This window comes from Oenanthe melanoleuca, chromosome 1A, assembly GCF_029582105.1.
Source record: "Oenanthe melanoleuca isolate GR-GAL-2019-014 chromosome 1A, OMel1.0, whole genome shotgun sequence".
Taxonomy (NCBI): Eukaryota; Metazoa; Chordata; class Aves; order Passeriformes; family Muscicapidae; genus Oenanthe; species Oenanthe melanoleuca.
Genome location: NC_079334.1, coordinates 5,054,284 through 5,069,515, shown reverse-complemented (window position 1 = coordinate 5,069,515; position 15,232 = coordinate 5,054,284). Strand labels below are relative to the sequence as shown.

Below are 15,232 nucleotides of genomic sequence, written 5' to 3'. Positions count from 1 at the left end.
TTACCAGGATTTTGTATGTAGCTGGAAACATTTACACAGATTCTGTTTAGCAGCTTCCATTTACTTGGTGCCTTATCAGGTCAAAACATATTTGTGCAGTGCATCACTGATGATGTCAGCACTGCTCTGGGAATAGTTAGTTCATTAGTTAATTGCTGCTGCAGAGCCAGCAGGGAGGCCCAGAATACATTTTATAGATACAGCAATACAAAAATAGTAGATTATTATTGCAGCTCTGCAATGCAGTGCTGATATAAACCCCCTACATTTATAGATTTTTAGAGGGTGTATTCCAACAAAACGTGAAAGTTTTAAGGGTGATCAAGTACTCTAGCATCACTTATTTCAAATACAATTCTATCTAATTCACTTAAGCTACTGTGATTAAAAACTCCCACAACATCCCACAGATGCAAAATATTCCAAGTTGGCAATTTGAATTTGACAGTACAAAGTTGATGTAACATCTCACAAAACCCAGTACATACGAAATTGTGTGTCGTGAGTGGCACATTCTCCAAAACTTCCACATGCAACTCCTCTCCAGTGAGCCAGGAAATGTCTGTGTCCCAGCCAATTGGCTTCTTCTCTCTAAAGTGCAAATAAGCCTCTCATTAGCATCAGCACACAAGCCCTTGCATGTCTCTTGCCAAAGTTGTGAGATCAGCTAAAAAGTTACACTGTGGGGGGTTGCTACCCAGCCTAATTGCAGGAAATTTTAGAAGCAAGACCTCAGTACATAGCAAACAAAGCACACCTTCCCTGGACAAACTGCAGGAAGGAAATGCACTTTTTCAACCAGCTCCAGTAGTGGCCAATTCCTTGTTTCCTACATGGCAGATGGCTTTTTGATCAAATGAAGTGTTTGTGAAGGTATCTGTTTTGTAAGAGGTCCACAGAGTTGGCTAATTGTGTACATGAAGATAACACACAATTATTTAGGGCTGAAAACTTTTTTTCCTCCCAAGGGAACTCTATCTTTAGTTAAGAATGCATTATATCCAAATGAAGCAAAACCAGTAAGTTAACACAACCTATTTAATATTTGTTTGGTTAGCATAAGTTGGATAAATGAAGTGTTCTGCCATAATCTCATATTACTCAATATTACAGCCAAGCCTTTTCCTAGGAATCAGACATTCTTTTCAACATGTCTACAATGTGCAAATTGTTTAGTGCAAAGTACCATAAAATTCTGAACTTTGTAAACAGCTTCTGGATAGATCTGGCCATCCTGTGTAGCTTCAATAAGAGATTCTAAGAGCAAAAATGCATCCCACGCAAACCATACCCATCTTGTATTCTGTAAACAGCACAGCACTCTGGAATAAGACCTCTCATCATCAGGGCTTTTTTTAGGCTGTCTCGGACTGTCACTCCACATCTTGCTGGAACCTAGAGGTCAAACACAAAATAAATGAGTTAATTTCAAATTTATCCCCCCAAAATGATGCAAACATTTTGACCCTAAAGTGCTGAAATCCACTTTTCAGGATGCTTTACAGAATTGTAGGTCAGAGTTCTCCAAAACCTTTTTTGTACCAAGGAATATTTTATTGCTGAATAGTATATAAGGGCTCAGCTAGAAGAGACAACAAGCTCTACACTTCTATTAATTTGGAACACAACCTTCACTCAACTCCAAAAGCAAATTTCCAACTTCCTCAACTGTAAGAAACTGGAGACAGAGCACACAGATAGCTGAGAAGTACATACAGCTTGAATTTTACAGGCTGGCCTGAACATAAGTGGGGAAACATGCCAAGTGAAATTAAGTGAAGGAACTAACTTGGACTGCACTCAAGAAAGCATTACTATAAAATGTAAATATTTTATTTTGTATTTCTAAAACAGAAGATAAGCATGCAAACAAGTAAAACAAAACAGTCATCTGAGTCAGGCAGACCATCACCTCTCACTTTAACCTATATTTGTAATTCTACAGATACTTCTTATATGAAAAACATACTGCTCTCTTCTGTTTCCTGGCTTGAAAAGTTTAGATAACCAACAGAATGGGAAAAATGGAGGAGCACGTTTAAACTAGCCAAATCAAGAACTGCATACTATGTAAAGGTATTTTCCTCACCTTTATTCTAATTCTAGGCATGTCTTATACAAGTGAGTAGATCATCTCTAGGTATACCTGTGTTTTAACAGTGTACAGTGTCAAGCTATAAAAAAGAAGAATACATGATCTGGTGATTAAGTGTAGTTAAGGTATTGAATATTATCTACTAGCTGTTTTTAGAGCTCAGTAGTGAAAATGTGAGGCTTTAGACACTGTACACACTGGGATAGCTCCTATAATCATGGATAGTACCCTGAACACAAATCAGAAGGAAAAAACCACCAACTTAAGCCTGACAAGTCTGTCTGAACACCTGAAACTCAAATCTAGCTTGCAAGTGGCTTAAGCCAGAGCACACAGTAGCCAAAAGCAGTCTTTTAATCAGCTTCAACTGGCTTTGGATCAGAGCCTAGTTTTTGTTCCCTGCATTTAAATTTCCATGGGTATTTAGGGGCTCTATGTCCTACTTAAGCATGACAGTGCAAAGTAGCAGCCTGCTTCAAGCAGCTTTGTGAAAACCACTTGAGGTTACATTATATATTGCATTTCTAGAACTCAAACATCTGTGCTTTCAGAAGACACAAGTTAAAGGAATATTTTGCTTCACCATCTTCCTCCCATTAACGTGAGAGTGCTGCTTTACATGATATTTGTGCATGTCATCTGGTCAACACAGACATTTAAAAACAGTTAATTTGTCTTAATTCCTTGAAAAAAAACATCCTATAGCATACTACTTTACAATCTCAATATTCAGCCTTAGGTGACTTTGGTTTACACTTTACTTTCTTTTTTAATGCATCTTCTTATTACTCTAAGTAAATCCATAGTAAGTAACTCCTGTCCTTTCTCCAAGGATCGAGGGTGTGACTCATTCTTTCATACAAATGTTCAGTATAAATTATGATTGTTGTATTGATACAACAAAGCATGTATTAAAGATTTTTCTTGATCTGCAAAGCTGATTAGAAATAAGTGAAGTTGTATTATAAAGTCTATATAAGGTACTTTTAAATTGCACAATATTGATTCTACTTGCAGAACTCATATGCCATTCTAATAATAAATTCTGTACTCTTTAATTGTCCCTATGATTTAGTGCCATAATCATTCTGCCAAAGATCCCTAAAAGAACCTGTCTTTCCCCTCAGTGTCCTCCTATGTGCCTCCAACATACATATTTACAAACAGAGAGTAAATATTTTTAAGAATCTGACTAGAATCTGAGGATTTCAGGTGTGCTCCAACCTCCCACATACATTAGATCCAATCAGGAGACATTTTGATGGAGGAAGCAAGTGTTCCTCAGCTCAAGGCTATTTTTCCTCCAAGTACAGCTCCTGCTGGATTGAGGTTGAGTCCCCACACACAATTCAGGTTTACCTTTCCAGCAACTCAGTCACTTCACCACTGATATCCACAGCGGCAGAAGAAACTGAAATACTGCCAAGGTGGCAGACAGATGATGGTGACAAAAAGGGGAATGAAAAGAGCCAGGAAAGAGGCTGGGCATGAAGGAGAAATGGGAGGAGAGGGTCAGGACAAACTTCAAGAACTGAACATGCAGGGAAAGCATGTGCATACTTGGAGAGGGAATTGTGATCATCAGGTTGGTGGGAATTAAATAAACAAGACAGAGGGAGGACAGACTGAAGAGCTGAGGCTGAGGGTACCAAAAAAAGATGTGATGAACCACCTTGCAGGGAGAACTGTTTGCCAACACCTGGGGAAGTACTGGGAGTATATCCTGAACAGGAAATTTTCAGGTTGTGATTGGGAAAAAAAGTGATTTTTTGGACAAGGAACATCAGAGGCAAGCAAGTGCCTAAGAGCAGCAATAGAACCCAGTAGAGAGTAAAAAGAGGTTCTAGCTTAGGCAGGAAACTCCAACAGAGCTAAGTATTAAAAGAAACCAGGTTAGTAAAATCTTGACCTGTGTGAGGGAGTGGAAAAGGACAAGGAGGAAAGTCAAGCAGTGGAAAGATGGCTAACATTAAAGAAGAGATGAGCAGTCTTGTGGTCACTGGAAAACATTTTCTTCCTCTAGCACTGATCCTCCATAAATGATGGTGACATCCTTCAGTAACTCATGAAGCAAAGAAATGCATCAGGAACCTAAAGTTCCAATGCTATTAGTTAATTACACTGATGGGGTATTTTTTTTCTTTTAAATTTTGTAAAAAATAAGGTGTATGAAGATTTATGAAGTTACAGGGTTTCTTTTAAGAGATCAATAAAGTTGGGAATGCAAACTCTCAAAATTTGCTAAGTGTCAGAATGAAGGTTACCTATAGCAACACAAGTGCAGTAAGACTATGAAAACGTGCATTAAACATCCTTCTCACTTATCATTTGCTGTTCCTCAGTATTATTATCCCAAAACCCCTTCATTAAAATCCAAGCCATATTTATGCAACTTGCAATTAGAAACATGGGTAGAACATCACTGCCATTTGCATCAAGATCCAGCTCAAACCCAAAGAACTGTTTTTATTACTTTCAAAAACCATCATGATCCTGAATCAGCATCACATTTAGAACATTCTCTTACAGAACTCCTGAGCAGAGAAACATAAGGCCAAATTAAAAGAACTTAGTGCTAGAATAAGTCCCTGTAGTATTGATTAATCATTTTCCCAGACTGGTACAGCACGGTCTATCACCATCTGTGCATGCAGCCCTTCAGCCCCCTCCTTCAGTCCCTGCTGTAAAGCAGAAATCTCACCCTGCAAGGCATTCCCTCTGAAACCTCTTTTTGCCCCCAGCTTCTTTTCACCCCCAAATTATGGGGAAGGTAAAGAAAAAGCAAGCTCCAAGAAAGTGATCTGGAGACCAACTCGGTCTTTAGAAAAACCAAACCCAGTTCTTTTTTCTTGGCTAGCAGGCTCCTGCTGACTCCAAAGCAGGAGTTTTGGAACAGCTTTTCTGTCAGCCCCAGGCAGAGGAAGGGTGTGTGGCCCCACAGGCTGGGAGGGGAGCAGGAGCCCTGCATGGTGCAGCCCCCAGTGCCTGCCAGCTCCAGCACGGCAGGAAGGCTCCAAGGAGGGTTTATCAATTCCATCAGAGCTCTGCCAGGATTCCCACAGAGCCTTTTAACTGAATCACATCAGCATTTTTTAACAAAATCACTTCCCCAGGAGAAAATTTCTCATCTACTCCAAAATACACAGCAATTTCATGCCTGCAACCCAATAACACTGAACAAAGTTGGCATTTTATTGAAACATAGAATGTTTAATATTTAAAACCCGTTTTGTTAGCACTGATCCTTTATCTCCTGATCCCTCTGTTTTGTAACTAAGAGAATCCAAATGTTTCACAATGGTTACCACCTAGAAACTCATGTTACTGAGCTAGGGAATGTACTTCCAAATTGTGATTAAGGGCTTTCTTTTTAGGTTACTTATATATAAAAGATTCATAGATCAGAAAAGGCTTAGGTTTTTATAGCACTTAAAAAGTTCATTCGGCAAGCAAGTTTGAAAAATGAAGAGTATGAAAGTGTGGGCTATATCACACTAAGAAACAGTGCAGAAGCTGCCAACAGACTGCAAGGTATGCTCAGTGTATAGACTAATAACATACCAGAAAAGATAATTTACTTCAGCATCCTAAATTAGGCAAGTAGCAATTCAGGGCAACACCAAAACACATGATCAAGTTTGCAAATGTAAAAGCCCCAAGAAAAAAACCTGGAAATTATTCCAGATTGTAGAAATTCTCAAAGCAGTTTTACCTAGACATATTAAACAGAACTATAGCCTTTAATGCCCTCATTTCTCTCACTCACCTGAACTATTTCTAGGGCCAGTATTTGTAACAATATTATTGATATATATTTAGTACTGCAGCCACAAGTATTTAAGCAATGCATAATAAATCATTTATTTCTGTAAATCAGGTCATTCCCAATTCAGTAAGAAATTCAGGGCTACGTCCCTAAATAACTCTTACATCACTTTTCTAACATCAGACTAGAAACTGGCATAGTCCCAGTAAGCTAAAAATGCTTCCTTACACCACTGTAGCTTCCAATGTTTTAGAGCAATAAAGAGACAGAAGCACCCAAAAAAGCAATGCAAAGGTATTCTCTGAAAGTGAAAGCTGCTCAGCCCTGAATATCCAGTATTGTACTTCTCCAAACTAGTTATCTGCCTTTCTTCTTCCCTCAGCCTAGCACTGTGGTTCAGCCACTTTAGCCAAGTATAACCTATGTATGGTATGTAAGGTATGTGTAACATACCTCAGAGCTTCAGAGCAAGTCCAAACAATCAAGCAGACTACTGGGTAGAAAAGTGGAAATATGCCAAGTAGAATGGATTTGAAATATCACTTCAAAGGATTTATTTGCTTACCACAATAGATACACCCTCAAAGATCACTTTTTTTTTCCTCCCCATTCCTGATACACAGGACAAAAAAATTTCAGCCACATGTTGACAGAATTCAATGTGTTGGGGAAAAAAATCAGGCTCAACTATACTTTTGCCAAATAATAATAACAGGTCAGGTTTTCTGGTAAAATCCAAGCATGAGATCCACATTTAATTTCTCATCTTACCTACAAAGGACAAATATTCCACCAAATTAGTCAGCTACTTCTTACAGCACTAACAGATAAAATTACCCTTCTTTGTGGCAAAAAGAACATAAAATGGCACTGAACATCACATCCTCTAGAAAGCTAAGAGCACAGCTTTCAGAAACAGCTGTTCTGGATATCAGGACATGAAGCTCTGTCCAGCTTCCAGGAGAAAGCAGCAAGAAAACACATTCTTAATGAAGCATATTAGTGAGACAAATGAGAGGCAGTTTCATTGCATTAAATCTTGTTTCCAAGGGAAATTGAGCAGAATTTACCCTTTTTACAAAGCTGTTACCATTCCATCAAATGCATTCCATTTAACTTTCAAAGACATGGGTTACCAGCACACATTGGCACCTCCAATGCAATTAAGTGTACTCACTTGCAGAACACAACAGACTGACTTATGTCAGTGCAGAAATATTTTCTCAAGAATACAGCATCACTCAACCACACTGGATGAAACCTGTGGTGCCTAATCAATGGTCTCCACATATAATTTTTAAAGCTTTTGAGAGACAGCTCCCAAACTGAGCTCAGAAGAGCACTAAACATTTTAAAGGGGACAGTAGAGAGCACATCATCTTCAAATTTTAGTTAGGGTGAATACCAGTGAAGGCTGACAATGATCTACCAGTGAAATAAAGCTTGGAAAATACAACTTTAGACTTCAGACTTGCAAGAAATGCTCATCTAGAAAAATATCTGTAGCTACTATATGGGCATGAAACCCCAGGACCTTGTGGTTTCTATTTAAGAGACAAAAAAAGTCAGCTGGCTGCTCTCCAAACCAAAACACACATGCATTAAGGTACAAAACAGTTTAAATAAATCTTTGAATAGGTCAGACCCAGAGCTCACTTTAGTAGAGTCCTGTCTCAGCTGATCACCCTCCAAGTGCTTTAAAAGCAGCATGGGGGCAAGAAACTACAGCAGAAGGGCTAAAATTCACATCCTTCTCTAAACTATTGCAATTGGTTCTAAAACCAAATGGGTACTTCCATCCTCAGGTAGTACACACACTTTTTCCAAATATTAAAACCCCATTGGCTAGTTTGCTTAAACAACACAAGAAGAATGAATTGCAGTATGACTTACTAAACATGGAATTAAAACATTTATTATGACCATTTTCAGATTTGTGACTTGCATTCCATTTCACTGAGTGCCTGCCTAGCACATTATGAGGTAAAGGAAGCATGCTCCAAATAGTATTTTTTTCATAGCATTTCTTACTTTCTACAGCCAGACTTTCCATCTCATAAGGAATCACTAAACACTCCTTTACTTGAGTAAAAACCAGCAATCAATGCTGCACATGGCATTCCAGATGACAAGTCATCAGTTTTACAATGGCAAGTTTTCAATATTGTTTCACTTTGCAATCTAAAACACTGTGTCAATAAAACTGTAGTGGATTAAATTATTCTCTTTTCAACACATGTGCCTTTGAATTTATCCAGCATTTGAGGGTAGCTTGTGATGAGTTATCCCTGGCAGGCAGCTAAGCACCACCCAGCTGGTGGCTCACTCCCTCCTCAAGGGGGAGGAGAGAAGAGAATTGGAAGGACAAAAGAAAGAAAACTCCCAAGGAAAGATAAAAAACAATTTACTAAGTGACAGAATAAATTTTCCTAGTGATACAGAAGTATCAACTGAATTTTACTTGAAAGTAAACTACCATTTATTTCATGTCATCAGACTGTTAATAATATGCACAAAACTCCAAAGTATTCATATACATTCAGCAACCAGCCATTGGCATAGGCTAAAAATAGACTCAATTTCTGTTGCATGTTTGATATAACATGGGAGGTTTTAATTTTATTTTTGATTAGAAAAACCTAATCATGTCAAACCAGGTGTGTAATTAAAAGCAAGAAACTGGTTTATTCAGCTGCCTGAACACCCCTTCTCTGAATTTTCCTTATACTTGACAGGTGAAACTGGTAGGGCAGCTTAAATGCCTACAGAAATCCAGTGCTTGCTACTCAGCAAGCTTGAGGCACAAACAGCATCAACTACAGAAAGCAAGATGCAAATCTGAACTCAAAAGAAATGAATCAAGTACCAGATTTAAAAACAGAATATTTGAAGGATCCCAGTTGTGCATGCATGATGAATTAATTTATGCTAGGAATTTACATAGAATAAAAATAGCTTATTCTTCTAGTCTTCATGACTGCAGAGAAGATCACATGATTGCTTGCCTAATTAAAAGGCAGATGTACTAATAAACCAAGGTGTGACAAGAGTGAGACACTTAAGAACTGTCCCCAAGCATTCTCAGTCCTGTTTAGTTCCTTTAACTTTGAACATAGAAATTGTCACTTTTAAAAACTCAGTCTCACATTCATATTTTGAGAACTTCCAATAACTTTCCAATCTATGTGTAACTATGAGATGCATATGAAGCATACCAACACAAAACCAAGTGAAAAAGCTTTACTGGCCCAGATTTATGCTGAGTTTTTAATAAAGGACCTCTAATTACTCTTAAGCTTCAAAAAAAGGCAAAACAAAGAACAACCAAAACCCACACAATATTCTGTAGTTGAACACAGAAGGAAGAGTAACTTTATTTGTGACCCAGAGTATTACTTTCGGTTTAGAAGCTACCATGGAAATTTTTTGACTTTGTGGTGAGGTGATAACACACAATGATTTGATCCTATCAAGAATCTGCAGGCAGCTGAAGTATTTGGAAGCCACCAAGCTTTTCCAAAGCATGTACAGCATCTATTTCTTTTTTGTTCCCCCTTGTTTCACTGTCCTCACTCAGACCACAACAGACAGAAATGGAATTCAAACTGACCAAATCCACTCCTTGCTCATGCTGACAGAAAGAGAGGGGGCACTGGAACTGGGAGAGGATTCTTTATAAATGCAACTGGGGAGAGCCATGGAGACTCCTTACCACTCCCACAGCCACTCCACCAAGGAGGCCAGAAGACATGAAGGGAACATCTCCTCTGGAAGCAGCAACAGACCACAGAGATCAAATACAAGACCCATCACCTGATGCTTTTCAAATGCTCATCATTTCTTACACCTGCACACTGTTTTCATGTAACTTTCCATGCTTCATATCATCATTCAGGAGAGCTCATTTCCTTTCAGATTGTTTTTTTCCCCACTCTAAGTACTTGTCCAGAGGGATTTCTTGGGTAATCAAAATCATTCATCAAGTTGTTGCTGCTATTCATCAAGTTGTATGATCTTGTTCATAAAGTACTTGAGTTAGAAGCTTTCTCTTCTTTCCTAGAATTCCCTCCTTCTTTCTTTTTACTAGGACTCCACTACAACATCAGAAACCTCCTAGTATTGTTCCTCTGCAGCTATGACCATTATTTTAGCTACTTGTTTTTATACCAGGCCTTGTGTTAAATGGCTTTTCTCAGAAGTCCTTATTTCACTCAGCATAAAGTAGCAAGTGGCAGATTTAAAGGCAGCATAGAACATGATTACTCACACTACACTTAACCACGCCCAAGGAATTCCTAACCACAAGACACAAATTTCTAGTATCCATAGCATGCATTTAATGGTGCCTGAACAGAAGGTTTCCAAATAGAAAATACTTAAACTCATGAAATTTCTGAGTGACAAATAGCTCAAATTTGGAAGACAACCCATGGAAACTATCATACATGCCTGACCACTTCTTGTGCTCTTTCATTGTGACAGAGAGATACTCCAGATATGCCCACAAAATGTTTACACCATTATGGGTTTCAGAAAGCTTTCCTCCAAGAGAGGAAACCAGCCTCACCTGATGGGCCACAGGAAAACTGTCTAAAAATTGTTGCTAATGCCTTAAGGTCTTGCTTGGTCCTTAAGAAAAGTGAACAAGCAATCTAATTGGAGAAATCCCTAAATCATTTTAACTGTTTTGTCAATTTTCACAGAGCAAAACTTGGAACTGTTTTTGCAACTGGAAATGGAGGTTTTTTACTTATCCCAAACCTACCATTAAAAGTTCATGTGCAAAAGATACTTTACCCAGGTCCTCCAAAAACATTCCTGCAAACCTCAAAGAAAAAAAACTAGGGAAAAAAAATAAAATCACACAACTTGAAGCAATCCCACAAAATTCTTAAATCTTGCCCTACGTGCAAATGCCATATTCCTGTATTCTTTACACTCACAGAAAGCTTTTTATGCTCATTGTCCAAACTCCTTGAGTTAATTTTTAACTTTTTCCATGTCTTCTTCCTCTTACATAAACCTGAAGTTATCTTATTTGTCCCATACCTCTGCAGTTGATAATCACCATTGTCCTTGAATTACTGTCCTTTCTCAACAACCAGGTATGTGTTTATTCCTGTTCATTTGCATGAGCACTGTCTTCTTTCTCCACATGCATAATCAATCAAAAATTTGGAAAACAAAAAATCCTAATCCACACCACAACTAAGAATGCCCAAGGCTGTGTTCCCTGCTGGCTCCATGTATTCTCTCAGAAATCTCACCAGTAAATAATATAACTTGCTTTTATGCCAACACACTATCACCTACTCCCATTCAAGACTGCCTCCCTTCCACCAAAACCAAGCCCAAGCACGTAACAATCTCTCACTTCTAGCAGCCAGCAGGAGATCAGTTTTTATACTTTCCTTCCACCTCCAAAAGCTCTCCCTTAATTAGCAGATTTGTTACAATGCACACCACAGACATTTAAATTCCTAACCCAAACAAGCTTTAAACCTTTAAACTAGTATTTCCCTAAATTCTGCTGTTGCTTGGATAAGCCTCATCAACTTGTTCCACAAAACTGTAGTAATTAGGTTGAGACAGACCAGACTGACACTATCATCAGTCCTTTATTAAAAGCTTTACATGCCTCCTTTCAGTGGACTCCTTTCCTCACAGGCAGCTTCACACAGCACTGACTCCTTCTCTCCTCTCTGCAAGTTTCCTTCTTCCTCCTGCATGACTGGCTAAACCACAATCTATCCCTCAACCCAGCGACCTAACCCTGTCTGTCCCTCACACAAAATCTTCTTACCTTGTCTGTCCCTTGCACAACCACCTGTCCCTTCCTCCTCACAGCACAGCCAGCAGACTCCATCCCCAGCTGCAAGACTCTGTGTCTCCAACTCACTCTCAACTAGCTGAGCCACTCTTTTATAACACCCATGCTCACTGGGCAGGCAAGGCTGTTTCCACTCCTTGGTAATCAGTACAGTTTTAATTCATTGGGAATTGTTGCCTCCTGCACTATCCTTACAAACCATTCTCTTAAACTCACAAACTATTCTCCTACACATCTTTTCATCTCACATTTTTATGAGTTCAGCATCCTTCTCTCTGGCCTAGAACAAAGCAGAACAAACCCACCTGCACAGACTTATCCTGGTGACATTTGTGCAGAATGCTTCTCCAAAGGATGAGTGACTTGCCAGTTGAACAAAACCACTAAAGAAAGAAGTATACATGTTTCTCACTCTGCATTATAGGGGACAAAACTACCCCAGCACAGAGAAGAAAAAAACACAAAAAACAAAAACAATCTGTTGTTTCTTCTAGGAAGTTGCTCAGATAAAAACTTCGCTTCATCTCTTTCCAGGCCAAGGAAAACCATCTTTTATTTCTGACACTATGTATTCATTGATTCCCCTCCAGCTAACCAAGCCAACTATTTGGTTTTGCTTTCAAAAAAACATTACTTTTGAACCCAGCTGGATCAAAATGCTGACTTCAAATGACCAGCAGCAGTAGGCTCTGCCACAGACCCATCAGGCTTTCAGGCAAGTACCTTCACACCTTGTCCTCCATAAGGAAAAGCTCTGTCCAATGCTCTGCCTCATCATGACACACACAAAGAAACTTCCCATCAGCTACACGACCTCAGCACCACAATCACTTACACTGAACACCACAGTCTCATTTCTTTGTACTCCAGCAGCTTCCTTAAATTATATTTTGAACTGGAGTCAGCTCCAACAGATATATTTGCTTGATCCCACACAAACAATAACATGCAGAGAACTCTCAACTAAGGCAGTTGCTAGTCAAAAATGTAAGATATGCAAGCAACTCCCCCCCATTTCCTGCATTTTTAGCAGCTCTAAACAAATAGCAGAAGGCTGTTGTAGTACTTGGGGCTGCTTCAGAGTGATCAAAGATAAATAACAAGGTTGGCTCACCATTACCAACTCAATTCCAGTCACTTTAAGTCGGTTTAAGAAATGTCATGGCATTCCCAGACAAATACAGACTCCTTAGGATCTGACATTTCTCCCCTCCTGATGTGAATTGAAAAGAGAGACTGAAATCATTATTATGATATTAACATGATTTTCTTTCAGAAGTAGATATCAATTGAAAGCAATTGAGGTTGAGGTGGGGAGGAGACTGCTGCAACACTGCAACTCAACAGTATCTCTGCCAGCCACCTGCTTGATTGTAGAACACATCAGCCTTGCTTTAACAGCCACATGGAATGTGAACTAGGGCAGGAGGAAGGCTCTAATGGCAGGTACCACATATTTTCACAAGGAAACTCCTTCCTGCTTCAACCTATCACAAGCCACTCTGTATACCTGCACATCCTGAACTACCATCACAGCCACATAAGGAATGGCTCAGTTAATGGGCACAGGTGAGACACAACCAGTCTGCTTTAAAAGCCAGAGGTTATGAAAGTGTGCAACACTTCTAATCCACCAAGAGAACGAAGGAAGCTGTCTCAGTGTTCACTGAGAAATGCTGGATGCTTTTTTAGGTTAGTAGCCCATCATCTGATTGCTGGCCATTACAACTGCACTGTGAAGCACAGAATCCTATATTGTGGCACCCAAACTGCATTCAGTGCCCAAGGTGAGCCCACCCTCGAGGAGAGGAGGAGAATGACCTCTCCCAGCTTGTTAGTGATGCTGTGCTTGATACATCCCAGGATTCAGTAAGCTGCTGCAGTTCCTTCTGGACTGTGGCTGCCCCTGGCATTTCCTTAGTTCCCAACAGACTAGATGTAGGTTCAATAAATACTGAAAACAAAGTAATTACATTAAGAGTCACCATACAAGAAATTCCTGACTTTCTCAATAAAACGAACACTGGTTGAAGTTTCAGAGAAATGAACTTCAGCTCCAAGGCCAATAACCCCCACACTCAAGAGCTCCTATAAGAAGCATTTTTCTCAGCTGTAAACCAGAGATACTTCACTAGTATATGAAAAGAAAATAAGAAAAAAAAGTTCAACTTAGTAACATAACTTGATACAAGCAGTGTGTAAAAACTGAAATCAAAGGAACCACAGCAAGCTGGAAACTAGCAGCAGAACTGGACCTGTAAGGTAAATAGTGTTCAGCTTCCACTAGAAAGCTGGGGACAGAGGCAAGAGCCTCTCCCTGACTACAGCCAAGTTAAACCATGTTTGCCTCCCATAGCCCAGAAAGAAATCTAGTGCTGCAAAAAATAAAACAGGATTGAGGAGGAGCTAAAAAGGGAGAGACAAAGAAGCAAAACAAGAGTATTGCAGATGAGGGGAAAAGAATAAGAGTAGAATTACACTATGTGGGTTAGAGGATGGGAGAATACATAGGAGAAACAAAAGGTAATGCAAAGAACAGTGCAGGATATGCTGTGATCCTTCACAGAAAGAAACAAAACAAACCAATGAGACCCATGACAGGGGCTGCCAGACAGGGAGGGACAGAACACATGAAGAAACTAGAGTCCCTCCAAAATCCAGGACCTTCTCTCCAGATTTCACTCTGTGGGTAGTACTGTGTGCTCAGACTTTTCTCAACAGGCAGAACACAATCACTTGGATTTACACTGCACATTCTGCACAGTGGTCACAGTCTACATTAAACTTCCATTCTTTAGATCAAAACCCAAGTATTACTTTCCATCTTCAGCAATATCTTGAACAATTAAGAAATATTAAGAAAAAAAAAAAAAAAAGTGTCAGGTGAAAACGACTGCCCTCCAATGTTGTCCCCACTCTAAGTCCTTTGCTCAGTGAGGTGGGGGAATAATGAAAGGAAAGCAGGAGGAAAAGTATGAGGAAATGTTTCAACACTCAGCACTACTCAGTTGATGTTTTCTCCTTTTTACTAGCAATTCAAATTCAACAGACAGTAACAATCCAGAGATAGGTGACACCTGACTGACTGCTGCAACATGTCCTGGTTTGACACGGACACTTGTCTGTTCATTTCCCACCTTCTCTGGACACACTGCTCCCTGCTAAGTTTGGATTATGTACCACCTTTAAAAACAGAGCCTAGACTATGCTTGTCAATAGTTTAATGTATCACAGTTTGCAATGTATTATTCTAAAGGACATATCAAGGCTCTTCAGCTGGCAGTTCTGAACTGATAAAAAAATCCCTTCTCTAGCAGCAAAATGTGAACTACTCTTCCATGACATCAGGAATTACTCTAAAATGGTAAATTACTATTTATGCAATAAAGCTGACTTGAGAAAAATATTTTTTGAGTTATCTTCATAGTAAGAAAACTCCTTAAAGTTCTGTATTCTGTATTATTGCTACAATGAACTTTCTTGAGTTAATCCTGTCAAAAACATTCAACAGATGAAAACAATTGAGTGTGGCAGAGCACAG

General features: G+C 39.2%; 1 protein-coding gene across 1 annotated transcript in view; it reads right to left on the bottom strand.

Moving 5' to 3' along the window:
* The window catches only part of BRAF (B-Raf proto-oncogene, serine/threonine kinase), an 81,610-nt gene that overhangs the window by 39,822 nt on the left and 26,556 nt on the right, over positions 1 to 15,232 (bottom strand). The window contains exons 4-5 of the mRNA XM_056511287.1: positions 1,292 to 1,395; positions 489 to 591 (exon numbers count right to left, since the gene is read on the bottom strand). Of these exons, the coding sequence (XP_056367262.1) occupies positions 489 to 591; positions 1,292 to 1,395 (207 nt within the window). The remainder of the gene's footprint in view (positions 1 to 488; positions 592 to 1,291; positions 1,396 to 15,232) is intronic.